The following is a 26171-nucleotide window of genomic DNA, read 5'->3' on the forward strand; positions in this document are numbered from 1 at the left end:
AGACAAAATAAAAGTATCCATCCATCCATCCATCTGTAATCCAAAAGGGGTTGCGGGCGAGCTGGAGCCTATCCCAGCCATGCGGACCAAGCAAAACAAAGGTGTGACAATCGGCTTGATTCTTAAATAAATGTTGTGCAATTTTAAATGTCATACATTCACATATTTACATTGCAAACATTACAATTATTCATTCATCTAGGTTACAGGACTCCGGTGGTCAAAACAAGGTACATGTGAGCATCGTTTACATCCATTACTTAATTGATCAAAACAAAAGTTAAATTGGTGCATGTACACAAGTTGTCGTGTTTCTCAATCTGTTTGAAGTATTTTAATGAATTTCCTGCCGATCACATTGGAAAAGACTCTTGCCCTGAAAAGCTTAGTTTGGTCACAAAAACCAGAAATAGGGGGAGTATTTTAGGCCTTGCACACGCATCTATGAAGTATGCATACAAGATTATGAGAGTTGATTGAAACGACAATCCACTATGTGGCTACCTCCTGTACATACTGTACTTTAGTTACCTTGTTGCCACAGACATATAATGTCACGTCACAGGTGTAACGTTTTTATTTTCAACGATACGATAGTTCGGTCAAACAAACTGGCATGATTTATGGCCATTTAGGCAACCCCCCCTTACACACGTCACACCTTTCAGAGCGACAATTATGTTCGCACTGGCCCTTTAAATTGTGAGCCGATTTTCAGAAAGCAACCACCTATAACAGGCTCAGCGATCCTCCCCTTGATGGATTATTTAACAGGCGCTCAGTCCCATGTCGCCATCTGCCAGAAGAGGAAAAATACTCTCTGAAGCACATGATACGACTTAGTTGTTGAAAAACAAACAGGCCGAAGAAGTAAATGACATTCAAATAAGTAGTGTGCGCAACAGGTGCGCCTCCATCCTGCAGGAAGACGCGCGCTTGAGAGCAGGTTAGTGTCTAAATTGACACTCCTTATCATAATGGACTGACATTTGGTGGCTCTTGAGGGAAATTGAGTGCTCAATGTGATGAACGGATCCCAAACGCCGAGGTCATACTCGCGGTGAAGCAGTCGAACTCAAGTGTCACGGAGGAAGAAAGGAAGGAAGGAATCAGGGGGGCGGGCGGTGGTCGTCGTGCAGTTTAAAGCAGCCATGGTCGTCGAAGGGGAGCGGACGCTGCTGGCCGCAAGACAGGGGGACGTGCAAACTCTCAAAGCGCAATTCGCATCCAAATCGCTCACCAGAGACGTGAAGGATTCCCTGGGAGCTTCCTCCGTCCACCACGCAGCCCGGGCGGGCAAACTAGCTTGCGTGCGCTTCCTGGTGGAGGAGGCTGGGCTGCCGGGCCACTGTCTGGCCAACAACGGGGCCAGTCCGGCGCACGATGCCGCAGCCACAGGCAACCTGGCGTGTTTACAGTGGCTGCTGACCCAGGGTGGATGTCGACCAGAGGTGAGTGGATGGCTGCTGGAAACACAAAGCGCTGCTCTGTAATCTTCGCACAAGTTGTGTTTCAATTTTCAATAGAAAATTCGACATGTGGTACAGTCCCGCCTGGCCACAGTTGCTGGACTGATCAAAGTTGCAAATTAAACATTCAGAATACGTACAATGGGCCAGCATACCAGTGTAGTTTAATGTTTAATTTTTGTTGGCTAATAATTAATGGGAACATGCGTGCTAAATCAAATGGATTAAATCCAAGTGTCTAGTTTTTAATTGTATCCTTTTACTGTCGTTGTATTCATAACATCTTTGAATTAAGTATTATCTTCATAGCTACAGTACAAGAAGCCATTGTGACAAAGCATCAGTTTTCTCCAGTAGTTCTAACACATTTAGATATTGGACCTGTTGCATTGTTTAAAAAGCATTTTGATTTATAGTGTTTGCACTTAGAGCACAGCATTTGAAGTCTGGGATTGTCTGAGTAATGGCGGTTTGTCTTAGTGGGGTTTTAGCTTTAATATCTCTGACCTTTCAGGTTGTTTGTGACTATTCTCATTATTTAAGGGGCCCTAATTGCAGTAATCACTCTTTGGGATGGTTGGAATGTTGGGGACACGCTAGTGCTACCACTATATTTTGGTTCCAGGACAAAGACAGTTCTGGTGCCACCATTCTCCACCTGGCCTCCCGCTTTAGTCATCATGAGATCACAGAATGGCTGCTCAAGAGTGGGGAGGTGGACCCCGGGGCTGCCACTGACACAGGCGCCCTACCTGTTCACTACGCTGCTGCCAAGGGAGACCTGTCCTCGCTCCGACTGTTACTGGGGCACAGCCCAAAGTAAGAACAATAAGATGGTGTTATCTCTGCAGGGGTTTCGAAGTCCCCTTGTTCGTCTTTTCAAAACAAGTGATGTTGATGTGACTTGATTGGACAGTTTCTTCTGCTATCGCATGCATCTTTTCTTCCTGTACAGATTTAAAGGGAAATAATGTTCATTCATTATCCATCTAGCCACGCTACTTATTGTGCATATATTGAATTACCGTGCATTGAATATGTTCATGCTGAGTTGATGCATTGCTTAAACAGGGTACTTGATTTGTAAAATTTGCAGGTCTGAGTTAATTGTTATATTTTTGGGAAAATTCAAAATGAATTTACATCATTTGGAAAATTTCCTTTTCTAAGTTTGGATTTCTTAAACACAGTACAACTTTAACAGGTCTACTGTATAGCTCAGTACAGTGGCACTTTTACACTCAAACAAATTATTCTGTGACTTGTTTGGATTTCGAAACATAAAAAAAACAGCACTTGTTCAATGAATTGATTTCTAAAATGATTCAGAGCGATTGCCGTGCACTGTTGAATTTATGAAATACAGTGACATCCATCACACACGTCGGCGGAGCACAGAATCTTTCTTCCTCTGCCACCGATCAAATGCACCAAAATTGCATTACAACACCTGCGCCACAACTTAGACCTACTTTTATCTGTCCTAATGTCTCGTATACGTTCTGTAACCACAGTTTCATGTGCGTCGGGGTTGTGCAATAGAAAACACCCTCGGTCCGCCTGAACATGAAGAAACCCGAAATTCCCCATACACGATAAACTAGACTTGCCTTGGAATGAAAATGAAGATGCACCAGTTTTTACGTCGAGCACACGTACACCTATCTATGAAAATCGAGCCCTCGTTGTTAACTTTGATAAGTAACTATGCAAATGATGACTGCTGGAGTCCTATTGAATGAATCCACTTAACTTCCCAATTATGTATATCTCTTTTTGCATTTTATCCTCCTTAACACCTCTTGAGGTTGGTGCCTGTTTTTGACAAAGTGTCACTGAAAGCAAAACGCACGTGCGATATTAATCCTTAGATTCTCGTTGTATATTTGTTGTTGAGGCCAAGCCCAAGTGATGTCTACTTTTGGAATAAATGTTATAAAAAAACAAGATAAACATAGCCGAAGTTAAGTTGTTGTTCACCAAACTTCAAGTATGCTTACGGCGTACTAAATTCGCTGCTGTCCCATTTGACGGTGGTTTGATTGCCAAAGTTCAGTGTAAATTTAGATGCATATTTTTCCTTAAAGTATGGGCCATTCCATTTTGAAGCTTCCCAACCAAGCCGCTGTGGCATCTTAGTGTGCCATTAGAGATTGTCAGGAGTGCTGTGAGAAATTATCCAATTTCACATAATTTGTCCCAAAATGATTACCTTTGTTCAGCTAGCCATGCCAGTGACAAATAATGACAGGCAGAACAATTAAATGCTCCTCTATTAGATGATGGAAGGTACAATCAACGTGTTTATCCACCTGCCACCGTTCATACAACAGAATGAGTCATGGCTTCCTGTGAGTGTATCAATTTTGTGTTCAGTTAAACAGGCCCAGCTTTCACACTAGGCAGGTCATTTATTTGGGTTGACTTTTTTAGTAAATAAAAATAACCAACACGTTCACAAAAGCGACATTGTCTTTAAAGTCATGTTGCATGGTTGCTCAAGGAAAAAGCTAATTAAACGTATGTTTTGTTCTCAGAGTCGACTCTGCTGTACTTAGTAAACAAGTCAGGGTTGCTGCAAAAACACCAGAGTGAATAAGCTTTGAGGCTCAAACTGGCAAATGTACTTTATAGTCTGGCACTGGTCAGGCACAAGCTGAGCTTTGCTTTTTAGATTCCAGTTTTGCAATCTAAATACTTAAATCCAGTTGAGGGCAAAACAACCTCTTAGAGGTTTACGTCTGTTAAAATCTCTGCAATGTCCATGTGCTACTTATATAAGTTATCCAAAATTATGCACTCACGACAAATGATAAGAGTAGATGTGAAGTTATTGATGTTGGTTGAGTGGGCTTTGCCAATCTCTAAAAGTGTTTGGGGTTGGAGTTTAAGTTCTACAGCATCCAATACTCTACAACAGAGTCTGCATGGACCAGTACCTTTGTCGGTATAATGTTCTGAATGTACGTCGTATATAACATATCAGACCACATTGTGTATAATTAATATCAGCTGGCGGATGTGTCGTTGTTGAGCAATTGCCACTTGACAACTACTGTCCTTAATCAGTGCCGAGTCAGACCCGATCATGGTTCGCAGCGATAAAACTGGACTGAATGATTGCCATGGAGACTGCTAACACATTAGGGAGGCTGAGTTGTCCATTCTAACAAACAAACTCAGCACACACTGAGTTTCAAACACCAAAACGGCACAAATCACACAGCCAACTTATCCCAATCAGCGACCGGGTCATTTGCGGTTCAGCAGGGTTTGAGTGGCGACACGGACGCGTTCCTTTCAGTCAGCTAACTATAAAACATCAGAGCCATCTGGTTTTGACAAGAGAGAGGAGATGGGAGGTGGGAGGGGGCAAAACAAAGCACAGCTACATGAGCAATTATCTGTGAACTTATTCAGTCCTGGAGTATGAACTTACGTTAAAGCATTGCAAATGTTAATGATATACTAGAAGCAAAAATCAGGACGTAATGCAATGATTTATGACGTGTGTGCCAAAAAGGTGATCAGAAGCTAAACTTATTAAAGGAAACATGGCGTTATCCGCATTTTTAGTATTATTTACCACTACGGCATTGCATGTCGACGATGACTCGCTACAAGACAAAAATGGGGACGTGACGACACGGCACACTTTCTTGAACTGATTCAGCTTTGTTCGTCTTATGCATTGTATGTTGTACATGCTAAAAATGTAGCCCTTCCAATGTTTTCTAATGGCACAGCAAGGTTGGTGCATAGCTGTTGAAACTTTAATGAGCCCCAGGGACACATAGCTCCCTGATAGCTGGGGCCCCATTCACTCTTCTCCCCCTCCCCTCCTTGCTGTTTGTCATCATCTCCACAGCGACACACAGTAGGGCCAACCTGCGATAAGCTAATGAGGAAAGCAAATACGTTTGAATAGCCCAAGCTCAAACTGGCCACTAGCATTGTTTGCAATGGAACTTTGCGGCGGCGAGATAAGCATTCTTGTTCCAGGATTTATTTCAAGTGCCAAATTTGTATCCATGAATTTTAAGAGGGAATTGGAGGGCTCAGGCTTGTCCTTGTTGAGAAATTGCAACGATAACACAACCCTTGTGTTACATCATTGGTTTAGTACCTGGCATTGTAACAGAAAAACAATTTTCTGTACAAAGCTAATAGTGCAAATCGTACATTACAGTTTGTGGTTCATTTTCTGGGGGTAGAATTTCACATTTGGTTTCATTGGAAGAGTTGGATGGTCTTTAGCTTACTTTATAGTGTGAGTATGATAGCAACAACGGAACAGGAAGGTATCCAGGAAACATCCTAATCAGATGTCCGAGCCACCTCATCTTGCTCCTCTCATTGCGGAGGAGTAGTAGCGTTACTCCAAGTCCCTCCCGGATGAGGGAGGTTTTCCTCCCATCACTATGAGGTTGCACACTGGCGCCCCCGTTTATATAAGAGTATGTATTTTGTCATTTTTTTAATAAACCAGAAAGTAGCCTGCCGACAGATGGATGAACAAAAATAAAATAAAATGAAACCATGCTACATGATCTTTAAACACTAATGTTGAAATCACGTCTCTTCTCTTTGTGCCATTTGGATCAAGATCAAACCACAAAAACCGCCCCTTGCACACCACGCGGTGTCATCCTCTGTGAACTAGGACACCAGGTTCACAAATTTGTTTTCCACCGTTGCTAAGATTTAGCAATTGATGAAAGTCTACATTTTATTATGTGACTTTCATTTTACGACTCAGGCTGGACATCCATTGCATTTGAGTCTGTGTTTTACGAGTACAAAGTTTACAACACAACGTCAAATTACATGTATCTCAGTGGGCAAATGCCAATGTCTGTGAACGGGAATTCGCAACACTTTTTTCAGATATTAGACAGAAACTGTAAGAATAAGATTCCAGATATCACGTATCCTTAATACATTTGTTTAGACGTCTGCTCTTACACAATTTGAATGAAGAGCTCCAGAGTGAGATTCATGCTAATATTTTGTAGCCCGGTAGCCGTTGGAGAAGATACAGTACACACGCATATCTATGTCTAACACCGAAATGATTGCATTGATGATTTCAAATCAAACAGTCAATCTTTCTGTAGTCCTTAAGTAGAACAGATGTGACACCATATTCAATTGGTGGTTTGTTCACCTTTCAACTCTTTTGAATTAAAGCCAGCAGGCTCACAAGCTGTGAATCTACTGATAGCCGTTGTGCACAAAGGCAACAGGTAGTATAATCTGTCATGGATTGGCGTACAATTTAGAAAGTAGCCTTTGAAATTGTGCAATTTCCATATTGGCATATGCAGTACAACTCAAATGTAATTTATTTTATTAAATGCTTTGAATACGGCATTAAGTTATTTTCCACAACACGCTGCATTATTTAAGCAGGCAGCCAAATCTCTAATCGTCCGTTGATTAGGCCATCAGGTAGTTCGCCATTTAGTCTGTCAGAAGTCCGTTGGTGCGTCAGTCGGTCCGTTTCACATACACTTATTTGCCAGTTTATGCGTGGCTTCCGGCAGTTTTAACACAGCAAAATGTTGTAATTTAATGTTCAAAGTTGCTTCGTTGAACAACACTCCAGATCCGCATTGTGGCCATGGGTACTGTAAATAAAATCAGATCGAAGTAGCTCACTCCGACTACTGTTTATAAATGTTCTTCTTTTTTGTCCTGAATGGGCAGATTACAGCCACTTTTTGTCCTGGAAGTACAAAGCGTTTCATAATATAGTCAATGCTCCATGATCAAACACACCAGACAGTCTTGACTATAAATAATAATAAAGATTCCACAGAAACCACCACCATAAAGATGCAAATGAATACACTTGCATAAAATATTAGACCCAAGCAAAAATTGTAGATGTGCGTTTAGAAATAAAGTTGTATTGTATTGTCATAGCAAAGTGAAGTGATGTCTTCTGGTTCCGCCTCCTTGGCCAATCACAATGGGCCATCACAGTCCCCATAGAGAGCCTATTGAAAACAGACGCAATCACTCTCATACTTGTGTATATAGTCAATCTTGTCTTCTAGAAGAAATCCCCTGCAAACACCCTGAAGCAATCAGTCTTTAGCAAAACGGGCATACGTCAGTGACGGGCTGACCTCCGAGCGGGCTGACCTCTGACGTTGAACATAATCTGTTGTGGTATTTCCCAAAACATGCTGTATTATTTACGCAGGTAAAGGCAGGCCGTCTGTAACTAGAAACGTATCCACTTCAAAATGGGATTGGCCCACGCCCCATCCCCTCCCTGTTTTGACTAGCCTATTTTGGGGTATCGTAGTTTTCGCAGCTATAGCCTCAAATCCGCACTGGTTCATAAGGACGTCTTTCTGTGGCAGCATACTAGGTCAGACGAGAACACAAATAATCATGAGCAGCCTTGTATGTTGCATTTAGACAGTACACGCGCTTAATGTAGGGTCTTTAGTCAGTGCTGCACTGGCCTTGAGCTACATCCTATCAAGTGGTAGCATGACTGGGTCAGGTTAGTCTCGACAGGAGGCGCACCGCCTTTCACCTTTTTCACCTGGTCTGTGGGAAGTCATCACATACTCGGGCCACCTTCACCAATGGTAACCTTTCATTAAGCACACAACCAGTCTGGCAAAGCCACTGCAGTGGTAATCCTCTTAGGAGACACATTGCTCATTTGTCAGTGTCCAGATAAAGCACAACTTTATAGGATTTAGTGGGGAAGTGCCTGGTCACTCACTGACCTCCCTGTGTAGGACAAGGATAGATATAAGGTATGGGATTTTTCTTGGCATGCCTGGCGAGGAGCCTTGCGAAAAGGAGGCGTGTTCCCAGGATGGAGGTCACTGATAGCTACTTAAAAGAACTAACAAATAAACAACTTTAGGGATGGCCGAGTGGTCTAAGGCGCCGCGAGTGGTCTAAGGCGCCGCGTTCAGGACCCAGTCTCCCCAGGAGGCCTGGGTTCGAATCTCGAATTTCCCCATTGTGGGACTAATAAAGGCAATATTATAAAACTGTTGCCATAGACAAAAGGTTGTCTTGACTTACGAAGCTGAATGAAAATGTGGTCAGTTCAAGCATAGTTGTGTCCAAATAATGACCTTTGCAAGCACCTTGGATTTTTTTAAGCCGTTCTTCACGTCGCTTTCCTACTGTTTGTTTTCAGAGGCTCTGTCTCAATGTTTTGCATTGTCATTTGAAAAACAAACTCTTCACCTACATTTGGTAGACCTTAAGATGATTGCTGACATAAGATTTAACAAACAGCTGTATGTCTGCAGGTGAAATGACTAACAAATGTCAGGCATTGCGTGTACATTCATTGAGGAATGAGCTTGGTGTTGTCTCAAATCAAAATCATAGAGAACAAATACAGTGCACCACTAATATTGGATTCTTATTACTTTTGTTACGAGTTCGATCTTGCCATGCGTTCATTATAGCATAACTACCACTATAAATCTAATAGTACCTGGCACTAGCCAATATTGTATTGCGTGTTGCCCTACAAATTGCCTGTTACTGAAAAGGGGTGGAGGTGGGTAAACTTTGTGATTGGTGGGCCACAATGAGTTCTAAAATTTGACAGAGGGGCTGGACCAGGAGCAGATGGACGGAGTATTTTGGTAGCCTCACCTCATCTGAGGAAAAAAAAAACCATTTAATTTTAAATGAAAGTGAACAAAAAGCATTTCAACAATATCTATTTCTTTGAAAAACCAGAGTATTTAGAAAATAAAACATTAACAAGGTTTATTCATTGAATTTTTTTCAAGTTCGTCGGGCCGGATTAAAACGTTTAACGGGCTGCATGTGGCCCCCGGGCCGTAGTTTGCCCACACCTGCACAAATGTCTTGTTGCAAAAAGGTGTGTCAGAAAAGACAATCTCTGTTGAAGCTTCCCACAAATCCAGTTCCCTTTGTAGATTGAGAGAACTGCTGATTAAAGTGGGTAGTCAAATAGGTTAAATGGTTTAATTAAAGAGTTAGGCCTGTATTAGCATTGCCTTTGTTCTTGTTCTATAGATGAAAAGAGGACAGGTTGAAAGATACATTTACATATGCTATTTTTGCAGTCTGATTTATGCAAATCTTAATTTAAACGTCTTCTTTCCTCCCACTATAGTTTTATCAACTCCCAAACTAAGAATGGTGCCACACCGCTCTACCTGGCTTGTCAGGAAGGCCATTTGGAGGTCATCCAGTACCTGGTCAAGGACTGTGGAGCTGATCCACTCATCAGGGCCAATGATGGGATGACACCGCTGCACGCTGCTTCCCAAATGGGCCACAACACCGTCATTGTCTGGCTGGTATGCACGGATGGAATGGTCTTGCAAAAAAATCAAGAAAACTTTTTCATATATAATCTCAATCTCACTCGCTGTTCTATGAGAAAATATCGTCTGCAGTTTCATGTCTCTGTTCCTTAAAAGTCTTTAATCTGACACAGTTGATACAGTATTTTAAAATAAGACCACAAGTGTTTCTCCAGATGAGTTTCACAGAGATCAGCCTGATGGACAAGGATGGCGACGGGGCAACAGCCATGCACTTTGCAGCCAGTCGCGGTCATGCAAAAGTCCTCAGCTGGTTACTGCTGCACGGTGGCGAGATCGTCACAGACAACTGGGGAGGGACCCCCCTGCATGATGCTGCAGAGAATGGGGAACTTGAGGTGCAGTTCTCTTACTTTCTGTACTGTACTGTATGATTACATTGAGCTAAACAAAGACAGATTTTTTTGATCTGATCATTCACAATCACACTGTCACTTTTCACACAACAGCCATTTTTTAATAATTTGGAAACTTCTACTTTGACTCCTCATGTCTGCTCTGGTCACATATATCATATTTTCAAGTCGAACCCATCTGTAATCGTCAGTTGGTCAGTCCATCGGGTAGTTCGTCAGAAGTCCGTTGGTCCATCTATCGGTCCATTTCACATACACTTCTTTGCCAGTCTATTGGCTGCCTGCAGAGTTTTAACTTTCAAAACGGCAACAAGTTTTGAAGTTTAAAATGGCTTTCCTTAACCAGAATCCAGTTGCGCGTTGTGGCCAAGGGTAAATAAATATACGTGACGTACCAGTTAGTCCTCAAGTACCAAAGAAATCAAGTGTTGCATATTGATATCACATTTTCCGCTATTTCCTACCATGTTAAGTCATTTTTGATGATTTTTTTGTGAGAAATCATGAATATGACCAGTGTTTAAACTCATGAATCCGGTTAGTTTTCGCAATGTGTTATTTCAAAAGTATGTGTGAAAATGGTCAAGTTTCTTTTGTTCACAGGATAGGGATTGTGTTACTGTGTTACAAGTTTATGGTTTCATTTACGGCACTGCCGTCCCATTAAACCCCTTAATATTGTTATATATTGAAAGAAAGATGAAGATTAGTGACAAAGAATGTTTCAAATTATAAAATTGTTCACATACCAATAAATATATATTAAAGTACAGAGTTTTGACACAGTATGACCTCTTGTGTGATCGAAAATGAAATGTGCTTTGATGGATCTTGATCTGGTCTTTCCGTAATCGTGAATATTTAGTGTTTAGAGGCACCTCTCAGTCATGGATTTGCTTCCTCAAAGCTGTAACCGCACTGAACTAATGTATGCCTCATGTGACGTCCCTCTGCAGTGCTGTCAGATTCTGGTGGTCAATGGGGTGGACCTAGGCATCAGGGACCAGGATGGCTTCACGGGGGCTGACCTGGCGGAATACAACGGACACTTCCAGTGTGCCAAGTATTTGCGCACTGTCGAGAACATGGTGAGTAATGACGTGACCCTGAGACTCATTTATTAAGCTTTGTGACATTCGGACAGCCTACTGTAGGATGTGAACGCTTTTAAATATGCTGTCAACATCGAAAATCTAACACAGCTGCATGCAAATAAAGTTTACAGTGAGTATTTAATGATCACAATGCAATACTCATTAAATGTCTTTAGGTCCTGACATGCCACACACTGAAATGGATTTATTAATAAAAATAAGGCTTAGTATTTTCACTCTGGAACCTGTCTTCTTAGTGTGTGTCCATTGTCAGCACTAATTGGGCCAATGGGAACTCGGCTCCTTGCACAGGTCGGAACATGGCTACATTCAATTAGGACCATTTTTTATGGTCATATTTGTATCATCAGCACAAATGCAATATTGAATTTCATAAGATTTTTGCATTACGTTAGAAATGGTCATATTTGCTTCAAGGCCCGCAGGTGCCACAACCTATGCTACAAATCATCACGAATAGTCCAAGTTTGATGAGAATATTCCCACCAGGGCCAAAATATAGCATTAAAAAACACATAGTGCACAGTGCAATATTAATGCTTGAGCACTGTAACCTCCAAGTGGCCAGTCTAATAATAGCTCTTCTACCATCAGGTGTGGATTGGAAACCTATTCACCCTCTCATATTGACAGTCAATAGAGACAGAGATCCAAGTGTGTGTGACGTGGGAAAAGCACCTGTGTATTTAATTAGAAGGAAGTATTTGGTAAATAATATACATTTTGCGATTTTTTTTTCCCCCTTCTTCATCACTACAGTGGATTTGAAATAAAAAATTAAGATGTGATTCAAGGGCAAACGTTCAGTTTTAATTTAAAGTGTTTGTCATTTACGGCCATTTTATGTCGACTACATCCCATTATAAACAATGAAAATCTGGACGACAGAATCAAAGAAGTCAAGTGCTATCAATTCTAAAAACTTTTGGACCAAGGGACTTATGAATTGAATAATTGTTTCTCTACAGTCAATACAGAAAAATAAAAATATTTGCGTTCTTCAACAGAGTGTGGAGCACCGGGTTCTGTCTCGGGACCCCTCGCTTGACCTCGAGTACAAAGAACCTGAAAACAAGCAGCAGGATTCAGGCCTCTCGTCTCCGAACACCACCATGCCCCCTACCAGCCAAGCGGCTCACTTTGACATCAGTTCACCAGCCAGCTCCTTGTCCAACTACGGCTCGGCCAACTCCAGCCAGTCCAGCACCGGGGAGAAGAGGAGCAGCTTAACAATGTCTCGAGGCCCACAGCTGAACACAGTCGCACACACAGGTCAACTTTTACACTAATACAAATTATAATCTTCTTACATTTCATCTCCACCTGCTTTCAAAGGTTGCCCAAGGTGAATAGAAGTTCCTTCAAAAATATGTAGTAAAGATAGAAGGAGAAGACATACAATATTGATGCTCAGAAATTCTGAGCTCAATAGTTTACTCTTTATGTACCTGTATTTAAATGGAGAAAAAATCTCCAACTAGTTTGCCTTAGATTATTTTATTTGAAAGGTGCAATACTGGTGCTGCTCCCTAGTGGTCAAAAAATAGACTGAGGCTTCAAGTAAAGTCTTGAGAGGTCAATTTAGGAGTATTTAAGATTTCACCGAATAGAGTTTTCTTGCACTTATCGTGTTCTGGTTCATTGAATGAAACCTTGATTTAGCCTCCTTTAAAATATGGCTACAGTGGACATGGGAATGAAATAAAGGCTCTGTTTTTTTGTTTCAGGTGCATCAGAGACAGCCATATCGGACATGCAAGCATACATGGACATGCTAAACCCAGACATAGACCCAGACAGGTCCAAGAAGAGTCATGACTTGGTTTCGACGCTTCCACCACCACCACCACCACCCACATATCCACCACCGCCTCCTCCAAATTCTCCTCCGCTCCCCCCACCGCCCCCGGGCTATCCACCACCAAAACCCCCCCAGGAGGCCACATCGGCAGAGTTCCTGACAGTGAAAAGCAACTTGCGCCACGTGGACGGCAGCAACAGGAAGCAGGAGGTAAAGATAGTAATGCAAATTAAAAAGAAAAAAAAACACAAACAAGATGTTGGAATGTGTTTGCGTATCACATGTAGGATTTTGACTATACAATTCTCAGACTAAATTCTACGCTGAATTTTGCACTGAATATTTTACTCAAATTTTTACTGGGACCAAAAATAGTCTTTTTAGACTAAAATGTACTCTACAAAAGTTACTGTCGATAGATAACACAATTAGTGTATTTTGTGACCACATGCCTCATGCAGTGTAATTCATTCATTGCAGAGGTGTGAAAGAAATGAAAGACCAATCGAAATCGTCCAGTATGATTGAATTGGGAATGTCTAGGGGGTGTCAGAAAAGCAGTCAGTATCTAGTGTGACCACCACATGCCTGTAACACAAATTCTTGGCCTTGAGTTGATCCCATTGATGCACAACCATCACCAAGTTGCAGCAAAGTGCACAGTCGTATGTTGGAGGGATCTGTAAACAATTCCTTGAGGATGAAAACATTCCAGTTCTTGCATGACAGCCCTTAGATATTTGAGCTCAGCTCATGGAAAGTGGGGGTGAAACAAAAACATTGCGTTTATATTTTTGTCTGGTGTTCTTGAGGGAATGTAAAGTGCATGCAAACTATCCACATAAGTAGTAATGTTGCCATGTAATAATTAGTTTGGAGCTGAAGAATCCCAAAGAAGACGATTGGCCTGAGTGATTGGAATACCTTTGTCACTAGCAGCCATTTCCCCTTGTGCCTCATCAGTTGGACGTTTGCGCTTGTGTAACAGTGGTCTCAAAGACGTTATTGTGTTAGCATGGCTCACAAGGCTAATGAAGACGCTCATTACTGAGGCAGGCCTCGGAGTTGGCACGCTGTGCTTACTGTGATGAGTATGAACTCAATTACTGTGATTCATCTGGCCACAGATCACTCAGCAGTGTGCTTGAAAAGCCAACAGGTAAAATCAGTATCAACACGTCTAATAGTTGAAAAGAATTGCTTTGGTCAAGTGATTTATCACTCTGGGCTTCTTATATTATGAAACAAAGACAACCTTTCAGTGAGAATCTCTTTCACTTAATGAGGTATTTATCTCCTTGGTGCCTGCGATCAGAGTCTCAAGCCTGATGAATCGTATAACCAAGGTTGCTTCAGCCATGTACATTTGCTTCAATTTTTTTTTATAGCTCCACTCATACAAGACAGGAAGTACAAGGCTATGAATTGTAAAATGTTACATGAACATGAAGTGATGTCAAGTAGTGAAAGTGTCCTGATGCTGAAAACGGTCTCCAGGGTGAGCTGTGTGTGTGTGCGCGTGTGTGTGTGCCTGTGTATATCAGTCATGTGGGAGGGAGGATTTTTAATTAGTCTCGCTCCTTCTCCTCTTTTTAACTTGAAGACCAGCCGAGCTGAGTTCTCATTAACAATTTAACTTAAGCCTCTCATTGGGACTGTGCGCACATGCCGTGAGCGTGCACAACAAATGGTTACTAAAAAGTATTTACAGTGGTTGCTATGGTAACAGGGAAGGCTTAACTCATGAAAACATCTTCACTCACCTCATTTGCGTCGACTTAAGTCAAATGTTTTGTGTGACTCAGGCAAACAAATGACTGTTTTGCCTGTCACAGTTGTAATTCTTTGGATCAGCTGTTCAGAGTTGCTGGACTTTGAGATATGTGATAAGTACGTTTTTTTCTTATTCGCACTGGACAGTGCAAAGTACTGAGCTTTACATTATTATCAGCGCTACTGTGAGGGAAGCACCTGGGTCTTTGCGCTTTACATAACCGGACAAGTGCGCCAATGGTTGCGGCATGCAGGCCACTGGTGACATCATCACTTACCGCAAGGCCGGCCCATGAGGTTATTGATGAGGCCTTTGCGTAAAGTGAGACGGGCAGGTAGAGTGACAGGTGTAGCGCTGAGCAGAGAGAAGAGGTGACGCTCTGGATCTGGTGACAGCAACTCTCTGTGCTTTGCTGGACTTTATGGCCGAGGCTCTTTCACGACTACAGGAAAAGTCCAGAAGGCACTAAACGTGGAGGTAAAGTGTTAAAGTCCGCGAGGGCTGTGTAGTTCTAATGGCCGCTTTGATGTTGCGTCGTAAAGCTTTAGGTTTCATTATCTTTGCCGGTGTTTTTAAATTGCTGGACTCCGATTAATAGACACTGAATGTGTTGCAACTCTGTCAGTATGTTTAAAGGGTGTTTACTGGCTTTACTGTATCACCTTGTTCTTGTGAGGAATAGTTGTTTGTTCATTTAGAGTAAAACTACCGACTTATTTTCCACCTTTAATATTTGAGGTAACTACAACTAAATCTGTTGAAAACTGACCGGGATCAGTTATAATACTGCATGCGAAAGATGGCAGTCGACGTCTTTCTGTCTTGAGATGTGGACGATGTGTGGCGGGGTTGGGTTGCGGTGGGTTGGTGCGGTTGTTCAAAAGGTTTGCTATTGTTGGCCCGTCTCCCTGGAGGGTGCTAACCAAACCATCCAACGGTGTACGTTGCTCACGTTTCCATCGCACCTCCCCGACGACTGCCCGGTTAACAAAAGTTATCAGGCTCATCAGACGTTCTGAATGAGACACGGCTGAAGAAAAAGAAAAGAGAGAGGTCAGGGGTCAGCTGACCTCTAAGTTTAACTTTGGACGCATGCTAGATGTCTGGGAGTTTTTTTCTAGCAAGAACATTTAGCATAATGGAAAGGCTGTGGTAAAAAAAAAAAAAATAGAATATATAACTATTGTTATTGTGCAATGAAATACACGTCATGAAAACACTCCAGGTTGTAGAATCTGGTCGTGAACCAAAACTTTCAAGAACATTACAGCATGCATCTAAAGTTGCACGAAAATTCCCAGTTCAAACCGTCAAGAATGAGGTCATGTGAAACGTCAGTGCGGTGAGCAAAAGATTAACTCGACACGTTTCTCGGCTTATTGCAGAAGTTGCATAGTGACCTGAAGTCAAATTTATCACCATTCATGTTGTCATATGTAAATGTCTTTGTGTTTAACTATTAAGTTGTTAACTACTTTTTACACTTGTAGGATCATCAAGTACATTTATCAAAATGCCTTTAGAATAAAAAAATGGGTTCATGTTGTCAACTCTTTGACCCTGGCTTAATGTATTTCTTTGCTCATAATGGGAAACTATTCTAAAGGTTCTGCGACATTTCCAAATGCAGGTGCTTTTTGATACCATCCAAAACCCAACAAAGAATAATGTGGTTATTTTTCAGGGGCGACAAAATCTGAGATGCTTGTTTTTCAGTGGAAAAATGGAATTCTGAGAATTGGAGTTAGATGAGACAGGTTCAAACCATGCTACTGGTTGAGTTCCCCATTTTAATCCACCGCTAATTCGTCTTGAATATTTTATCGAGACTTGAGAATCTGATCTTCACGACTCCAGAAGATACTGTAGATGTCAGTGAAAGTGAAAGTCCTCTGTGTCCATGAATGTATGCGCCTCTCTTACTTCAAGCTGTTCATAAACTCTCATGCGGCCGATGTCGTGTGGTTCTTACCTGAAATACAAATGCCAACAGTGCACTGCAGCTGAATACAAGCCTTGTTCACTTATTAAAATAAAGCTGCTTTGCCCACTGTAGGGTGCTAATCAGGAAAGAAAAGCCACTAAGCACGGTGTTGTCCAAAACGTTCAAGCAGAACTAAAATTGAGTGAAATAGATTTAGCAAAAAATGCTCACTGCCTTTCCTTTATGTCTAACAGTGAAAAGTGACACACATTGGCAAATTTATGCAAAGTGCTGAATTTTAAGTTATCTTTAAGAAATTGAATTTATTTTTATTTTATTTATTTATTTTTGTCCGTAGCAGCTGACAGTGGGAGAAAACCACGACAGATTACGGCGTGTTGACTCCAACCGAAAGTCGAGGAGCTTCAGTAAGCAGCCAAGCACTGGGGACTACTACAAGACCCTGGGGAGTGACGCCGCCGAGCTCCGTGGGAGCAAAGTCATGGCACCAAAGGAGGAGGTAAGCGTTGCACTGTTGAGCATGTGGCTGCATGCTCGACAGCAAATGCAATTACACGCCATTATTAAAAAGGATGGGAATGAAAGTCTTACAGATCATCAAGTCATATTGTACAGTGTCTGTCTCACCATTCTCTCCGGAGATGTTCTGTCTGCAAGCTCATGAAGGGCGATGAAAAAGCAATGTCATGTTAATTTCTTTCTTTGGAATTTCACCTCGATAACAACAACAACCATTCCGCGTTCATCGGCAATTTCTGAGGGTATTGCAACGGTTATTTTACTAAGGTTTTGATTCAAATTGGTATCCAGATATTGGGTAAATTTTAGCACCTTGAAGAAACACGTCTTTAACAAGGTTTAGTTTTGTGGCAAACTGTGGCATTAGGTTACCATGGTGATATTTGCTTGTCCACTCAGCTAGTTACATGATCTTCTGTCCTTTTGAGCTTTTTGTTTGCCACATGATGCAAACGGCCCCCTCATTTCCATCACCTCTTGAGCCTCCACCTTGCTGTATAAACTGTCAAACAAGCCACAATGGAACACACGTGGACAATCGGCCCATCAAGGGCTTAGCTCAAAGTCATCATGGCTTAGGAAAGGACAATGGCACTGAGTAATATTTGGACCCAACGTGGTAGCTCGCATTATAAGATGCACTTTGCAATTTTGTAGAAACGTTCTGAGTTTCTTTCTAGGGGGGGAGGGGTCTTTGGTTATTAAAACTAGTAAGTGAGATCATGCAAAAACTGAATAAAAAAATATTGCCATTTAAAGACACTCAGTGTATTTTTATTCCGCAAATGCAATATTAATTCAGAATGCCGTGTTTAGACTAGTGGGGATGCGCAGAGTATTGTTCTGAATATTTTTGGATTTGACATCCTCTTTAAAAGACTGAAAGTGCCACCCGTCCGCTCTCCGAACCGTTTATCCTCACCAGGGTCGCGGGTGTGCTCTAGCCTATCCCAGCAGTCTTTGGGCAGTAGGCAGGGTACACCCGTGAACTGATTGTCAGCCAATCGCAGAAGACATTAATAAATCAAGAATTCTAATTAAAGTCAATAAATAAAGTTTTTTCAATTAATTCATGGTTCATTTGTCTGTAGTTTAGTGTAACCTAGAAACCCAAATTTGATTCTTTCTTTGAATACATTTTAAATTATTGATTATGTTTGTTAAAAAAAAAAGATATATTTGGTAAGAGAACCTTGAAAAAGATATTAAATTGGGATGCATTTAAATATTATTTTTCAAAATTGTATGAGTATGGATTTATTTTTATTTAAAACGACGTTTCAATACATTATTAATTAAATGACTTTTAGCATCCAATGAAAGCAGCTCAATGTTTTTTTTTTTTAATTTTCAAAACGTTTATTTTTTTTATTTATATGTTTTAACTGCAAACTACTGCTGAATAGACACTGTTTGCAAACCTTGAAAGAGTATGACGATCCAATAATCATCATTATTCAAATTAGACCCATCATTAAAAAAAAAATATTTCAATAGTTTTAAGTGAAACGCCTAAAACCAGTCGAGAAAATCACATATATCATTGGGCTGATTTCTTGCCACATACCTCCACAGACATCGGAGCAGGGTCTGTCGGACATAATCATCTGTCTCTGGAGATGTATTATGATAATCTCATGGGAATCAGGAGTGGGGGGGTGCTGGGCTGATATGGAGGATAATCCCCATTGAGCCAATTACAGCCTCAGAGGGGCCCCTCCCGGTCTCTGAGGCTCTCTAGCAGATGGGTCGGCTAATCAGTGGCACGTGCCGTCGGGCCTCATCTGGACACGAACCTCCCCCAAACTCCCTGGGGAGGCTTGAAGAGTAGAGGGTGGTCCGATGGCGGGCATACGTTCGAAGAATAAAAGGGGCGGGGCTGATTCTTTGTCACGGTCCATTAACTCGCTACCAGCGAGGTTATGGCACGCTTTCAGAGCGTGTCAGACGCGTGTAATGTGAAGGGGTGCGGTGGGCGTGGGGGTTAAAGCAATATCACTTACAGCAGCAGATGGCCCGTGCCCAACTGTTTATAGCCTTGGTGTTTCCCCGGGAGAGTAGGCCATATTAGCTCTGTTATTGTGTCTGTATGAGTTGATTAAATACAGCAGAGGGTGGAGACCTCTGACAGGGACCCTTACATCTGTCACAATCAACAATCTGTGCAAGAAATGGTTGTTCCCTCACCCGAGCTGGTGTTTAAACAGGCATGCCTATGCACTGAAGCAACAACGATTCTTGACTTAAATTGTCGGAAAAAAATGTACCATCATTTCAATAGCAATAATAGCATCTTTTTCTTTTTGGTGATTATTTTTTGCAGTAATTGTAAAAATATTTCATAATAATTATTAAATTATTATAATTATTTATAATAAGTATGCACAAATTCATTTGACTAAGCGTGGATTTTCACCAATTACTCGCAACCAGGTTACGGTGGCACATTCATGTAGCAGAACGACCACTTAGCGTGCTCCGTGAAATTTTCCATTTTCACTTAATTTGTCCAAAAATGATGAATTATTTATTTCAAACGTAATATACTGTATTTGTACATTTATTTATGCCGGTAATGTGTAGTGACAAGAACAACAATTAAATGCTCTTCCATTTAGTGGCAAAATGTAAACTTGGGTATTCACTTGTTGCCATTCATACAAGAGAATAAGTCGCGTCTTCCTGCAAGCTAATATCAGCGTTGTGTTCATTTAAACAGGCCCAAATTTCACACTCAGTAAATTTGGGAGTGAATTGGGAGAAAATTATCATCATGTCAGTTTTCATACTTCTTTTTGTGTGCTGGTGTGCCATGACTTTTTTTTGTAATGTAAAATGGGTGCTTTGGCGCCATAAAGGTTGGGAAACGCTGATTTACATAACATGATTTAATTCTTTTCACGCGGGACCTTTAAAAATAAATAAATAAATAACTAAACTAACTAAACCTGTTTTCATAGACCATGTCAAGGTTCAGGTTCTAAACATTTCCTTTGGTCTTGAACTGATTGAGCCATCTGCACGTCAGTGTTGTCTAGTTAAAAAATGAAATAGAACTTCCTTTGAGATTTTTGAACACATATATTATATCAATAATATTGGTGGGTTTACATTTCAATGCTCAGGGCTCTGTTTTATTGGAGGAACCTGCGGACGGGTCCACGACCACATCTGAAAATGGCACCACAGAGGAAACCGTCCCGGCACCACCTCCACCACCGCCTCCTCCGCCTCCACCTCCTCCTCCTCCTCCTCCAAGCAACCCGACGCCAACACCCCCTACACCTCCACCGTTGCCACAAGACACACCAACATCCCAGAATGACCCTGCAAACAACATCTCCAACAAACAGCGACGTGCATCATCCTCATCAGGAAGTGAGTTTCCCGTGAACCCAAATGCCCTACTGCAATTGAAAAGGCGTGGGGGGGGCGGGGGCAAATAAAATATTTTAGGAAGATTTTATCCAACATCCCACTTTCACTTTCTGGAAGCCCGTCAGTGCGTCAAGTTGACTTATATGTTCTGTCACATTTTTTAAAATCCCACTGAGGAGCGAATATTTCCGACTGTCGGCGAAGGTAGAAAAACGTGCATTCGCGTCAGGGTTCGTTCAAGATTGCAAACGTTCGCCTGTGCTTTTCTTGTCGCAATTTTGAGGATGCTCCAAATTTCCTTGCGTTCAAGTAAAACTCCCTGAAACTGTTGGTGAACGTCTGGTCATTGAACAAACTGACGTGAAGGCAACATTCGCTGCCTTCGAAAATGCTTGCAATTGTTCGCCGCTCAGTGGGATTGAGGCTTCAAGAAAAGGATATTTAAGGCAGCCGTAAATCCCTAAAGGTATGTTTTGAGCCACCCACGACAATCCTGAATAATTCATCTCAAATTCATGATGCAGGGCTACCATTACCCTGTGAACTGGTTTAGTGTTCAGCCATTTCCTTAAGTGCCTCAGTGTGTTCGATGCTGCTGACTGACTGCGTACAAGTGCCAGCAAGTCTTTTCCAAGAACACAACTCTGCTGATTTTAGTTTTTTTACCCAAAAAAATAACAATGGGACAAATTAAAAAAACTGAATAAATGATCTTACCTACTTTGGCCTGACCTTTGGCCCACTTAATTACCTCACCGAAAGGTATCATCCTGTTTTACACCACACATCTTTTTTTAAGACACGAAACAATGCGCAGTCAATCAGCATTGACAAACTACGACACTTTTCACGTGATCATGAAACGAGCAATCATCTTCTTATACCTTTTATGTTATCGGTCTTGTGTTATCAATATTGCTTCATTCCATCTCTGTCTGCTCATATTTGTCTATTTTCATCTCTTTGCCTGCCATGGTCTTTCCTCACTGCTGCTCTTTCAAGGCGGGGGTCTCTCTGTCCCACAGGCAGAGGGAGGGGAACTAAGACAAATGAAGAGTAAGTAGAGACCACAAAACAACAATGGACATTGTTGTGCTTGTTCTTTTTTTTTTTCCAATAATCAAACAGCAGAGTTATGCATCTGATTCCTCATGGTAAAAACAACAATTTTGTAGCAGAGCCTTAGATTTGCCTCTAAATTTCCCACATTAATTAAATATACTAATGTGTGTATACATCTAAATTATAACATTTCTGTTTGTGCTGTTTGTGAACGTGATCCCCTCAGCAAACCGTGTCCCACCATGCAAAAAAAGGATTTCATAAAGAGAACATTGTACTGAACTGTTCACATTTAGATAGCAAAGGTACAAAAAGAGAGTACTTCTTTTGATGGTTGTCAAAACAAAATGATAAATTTGTGGATACAAAGTAATGTAATTGCTGCCAAAGTGGTTTGTGAGACAACAAGAAAATAAAACAAACACTAAGCTTAAAACAACAATTTCAATACTTAAATACCTTTGTCTTTAAAAAATGTCTTTATTCAGTTGCGTTGTTTTTTTTAATTGCAGGCTAGAAATAAAATATTGGATAATTAGGTTAACCAAAGTGTCATCAATGTATCTGTAATCTTGGGATAAAACCACGTTGATTCAACAAATGAGATGAGGGCAACAAAACTAGACTAAAATGCTTGTTTCGACAACGGTGTGGCATTCTTTGACTCATGAGCTGTCCCGTTCCTTACTTTTTTCCCCCCCCCTCCTCTCATCATTCAGGCTCAAGTTGACTTTGCTTTATTCCGTCCATGACATCTTCACAGCACGGATTGGTTTTTTTATGGTGAAGTCTAACCTGGTTTTACTGTTGTTGAATGTTTCTTACAACACCTTTAAACACTTTATATTATTGAAGTTCTCAAAATGTACAAATTAATTTGACTTCTGTTGCTGCTTTGAATGTTTTTCGCTTTTCTGAATTATTATTCTTATTATAATTATGCCACCATCCACTTTTTTGGTGCTATTACGAGTTACAGCAAAAACCTTTACATTTTTATTAGAGCTGCTTTGCTGGCTGAAAGTTCAAATTGTGTAAGGAAATGAAGCGAGCGAGATACGCATGTCGCAAAAATATGAAAATGAAAGATTGTGTCTCAACTTGGTTGTGGTGATTTTGACTAACAAGCAGTGAGTGTGTGCGTGCGAGTCTCGGTGTGTGTGTGTGTGTGTGTGATAATTCCTTGCCAGCTTGCCAATGGCTCGCTGTCACTTTCGGTTACTGGTGATTCCTTTAGATTTTCCGCCGACTGTGGTGATGGGGCTTTAACAGGAAGCCACTTTCTCCTCCCCAAGGGAGAGTGCAGCAGAGCGAGGGAGCGTTAGGAGGGGTTGCAGGGTGGTTGGGCTTTTGTGGCCAGTTGGACCATTGTGGTGACCTCAACAGGGAACTGTTTTACGGGAGGGCTGTTTTACTTTCATCCGGCAATTAGAGATGAGCGAGGACATTCAACTTATTTGAGGTTGTTCTCTAAATAAGGTGAGGCGTCCGTTGGCTACGGCTGCTGTCAGACTGGAAGATGTATGATGTTTCGTTAAGTTTTAAAAGCTCCGAAAGTATTTAACTGTACTGTCTTTGATTGACGTCATCGTATTCATGTGAGAATTAGCTGCTGCTGGTGTATTTGAATTTCATTACTCATTTGCTCACGTTTGTGCATTATCTATAAAGTGTATCTAAAACGTACCTATGAAATGTATCAAATATGATATTTGCTGGTATTTATTGAAAAGTCAAATCATTTTAGTCCTAGAAAAAGTAAAAGGGTTTCTTTGTGAATAGAATTACAGGACACAGCTGAAGTCTGTCTAAAGTTGTTGCATTGTTCATTGTAAGCAGATTAAGGACTGTGGAAGCTGAATACATACGTCCATTTCATAACAACTCGTTCTTAAAGTGGAAGTTCAGCAGCTCCACATTAGCATGAGGTTGATACGTTAAGTAATTTTAAGGTTAGTTTAATAAAAAATTGTTGGTATTCCCCTGGCTGACTGCCACAAAGACGTCTGGTGTGGTAACACTTTTTAAGATCTGTGATGCATTTTTATTCCACTTGGAGTCCCGCAGACCAGTACCCCACCTGTCTGTACATGTTCAATTCCAACATTGACGCTGACCTGATTGGATGAAATATTGAACATGTCAACCAACACTTCCCTCATCCTTAAGAGTATCCCTGTCACACTGTTTTTTGTGGTCTCTTCCATTTTGATTTCGAACTGGTTTCACTATTCTGCATCATTATTCTGTTTTTAGGCACCAAATCTTTCAACATGATGTCCCCTACTGGTGATAACTCCGAATTGCTGGCCGAAATCAAAGCTGGAAAGAGCTTGAAGCCGACACCTCATAGTAAAGGCTACACCACCGTCTTTTCCAACAGTGGGCCGACAGGCAACAATGTAAGTCTGCAGTTTCCGCAAGTGCTTTATAATTGGTCTCATACCATGGCATTTGCCAATTATATACATTAGTTAGCATAATACACTCAATGACAAAGTTTAATTAAAGGAAAAACAATATTTGAATGGCTAACTGTATACTTGGAAGACCTGTTTAAAACATTCAGTGACTCAATCATTTAGTTGCATCACATCCAATTTGTGGGCGTCTATTTTTGATTTTTGGATTCTTCCAGGGAAACACCGAATCTCCACCGGAGACTCGCCCTTGTAGCCCGCCACCCAAGACGTCATCCCCACTTGCGTCAAATGCGTCGGTCATCTCCCCACCCACAACGCCGAGTCCCAGTCCTAGTCCACCTAGCTCTGGAAACTTCAGGACCATGTCTGCATCAGCGAGCTTCGAGCAACTGCACTCCAATTCCGTAATCAATGGGAGCAGTGTTGCTGGCACAGCAGGATCACAGTCGGGGAGAAAGTCGAGCCTTGCAGATGTGGAGGCGCTCGTGCCCACGCACGACGAGCAGGGAAAAGCGATCCCCGAATGGAAGCGGCAGGTGATGGTGCGAAAGCTTCAGGTCAAAGTGCAAGAGGAAGAAGAGCACAAACGCAAGGTAGGCAAGCCCTTCTTGTCATATTTTAGCTATCCCATTTGTGTTGTAAAGAATTTAAAAGCAGAAAAAAAAATAATGGATTTGTTTTGCTATACAATAATGATAATGAACACCACAAATGGGCTACTGGATTTAGAAGTGGGTTTTTGTGACCATTAAGTTTGTGTTCATGCATGATGTGTCATTTGTGCAGCTGAATCAAAAGTTTCATCTTTTATCAAGGAATTTTCCTGTCCTTTACTCTACATACAAATAAATCCAATCAGCATTTATTCTCCCAAAATATTATAATTTACAGTTATTAATGTTCTAATCAATAATCTTTAATTATCTGCATGTTGAGAAAATGTGCCATACACAAAAAAATAGTTTGCGATTAAATTGGACTGATGGATCATTTGTAACTGTTAAAATAAAATAATGTTACCGTTAATTAGGACTGTAACGATTCGATTTGTATCGGAATTTCTGATCCACAGTTTGATACATGATTAAAAGAAAAAATGTGCACTGTGAATATGTTGACGTAAGCCACTGCTGCTAGAGTCGTACCACGGGTTATGGTAATGGGGTGTTATACTAACATTTAAATGTCAATTAAAAATCCAAAAGAGGTGCTAAACTTGCCTGTCAAGTAAAAATGCTGCCAATTCGGCATTACTAGATAGATGGAGAGATAGATGGATAGATAGATAAATACGTGATTGGTGTTTTTGAAGCACTTAAAACAAATTAGTCTGGATCTTGTTGACTATGTGATTTCAATCTCTGTTCTCAACCATATAAGCCAAAATTCTCCCATTCTTCGAACCAAAATGATCTTGGACGGTTTACAGTTTCTCCCTCCCCCTGGTCTGCTCTCCTTACATAGTTGAGCAGAACTAGCATTAGCGGTAGCTACAGTTTTGGGCACTGCAGTCATATGGCCGCCACTGAAAACATTTATCACATGATATGTGCTTGGAGAAGGCTTGCTGAAAAATCCTCAATCTAGGCTTACATTTTTTAATTAATTTAAAATAATAATAATAAAAATAATAATAATAATAATAATTATTATTATTATTATTATTGGTAGTGGTGATGGTGGTACTAATACAGTTACGGTAGTAGTAGCAGTAGTAAAATAATTTCTTAAGGTTGATAGCACGATGAGTTCATGTAGTTTAATCGGGATTAGAGGCACAAACTCCCCAAAAGATTCAAATACATCTCGTTTTAGTGCATGAGCTGGTTTAATAGCGTCCTAGTTTGAATGCTCCTAGTGTTTGGGATTATACTGCATGTTTTGAGTTTTCACTAGATTTGAGTCCTTGGAGTGATGTGAAGACTTGGCTCCACTGCCCATCAAAGCATCCAAACACTTTCACAGAGTGAGCTGTTGT

The 26171-nt window shown here is 41.1% G+C and overlaps 1 protein-coding gene across 6 annotated transcripts in view; it reads left to right on the forward strand.

Moving 5' to 3' along the window:
- The first annotated feature begins 703 nt into the window (after positions 1–703).
- Positions 704–26171, forward strand: part of espn (espin) — a 34690-nt gene continuing 9222 nt past the window's right edge. Inside the window, exons 1-12 of one of the 6 annotated variants that reach the window (XM_088290587.1) lie at positions 704–1451; positions 2095–2288; positions 9607–9793; positions 9976–10158; positions 11133–11264; positions 12299–12563; positions 13019–13302; positions 17149–17310; positions 20456–20708; positions 21711–21764; positions 24027–24172; positions 24409–24786. In XM_088290587.1, coding sequence (XP_088146713.1) covers positions 1152–1451; positions 2095–2288; positions 9607–9793; positions 9976–10158; positions 11133–11264; positions 12299–12563; positions 13019–13302; positions 17149–17310; positions 20456–20708; positions 21711–21764; positions 24027–24172; positions 24409–24786 — 2538 coding nt within the window. In that variant the 5' untranslated portion in view covers positions 704–1151. Of the gene's footprint in view, positions 1452–2094; positions 2289–9606; positions 9794–9975; positions 10159–11132; positions 11265–12298; positions 12564–13018; positions 13303–17148; positions 17311–20455; positions 20709–21710; positions 21765–24026; positions 24173–24408; positions 24787–24954; positions 26160–26171 lie in introns of those variants that run through there. The other 5 variants (XM_088290584.1, XM_088290582.1, XM_088290583.1 and 2 more) reach the window with 5 other exon arrangements.

This window comes from Idiotropiscis lumnitzeri, chromosome 3, assembly GCF_059441095.1.
Source record: "Idiotropiscis lumnitzeri isolate Australia: NSW breed Sydney's pygmy pipehorse chromosome 3, RoL_Ilum_1.0, whole genome shotgun sequence".
Classification (NCBI taxonomy): Eukaryota; Metazoa; Chordata; class Actinopteri; order Syngnathiformes; family Syngnathidae; genus Idiotropiscis; species Idiotropiscis lumnitzeri.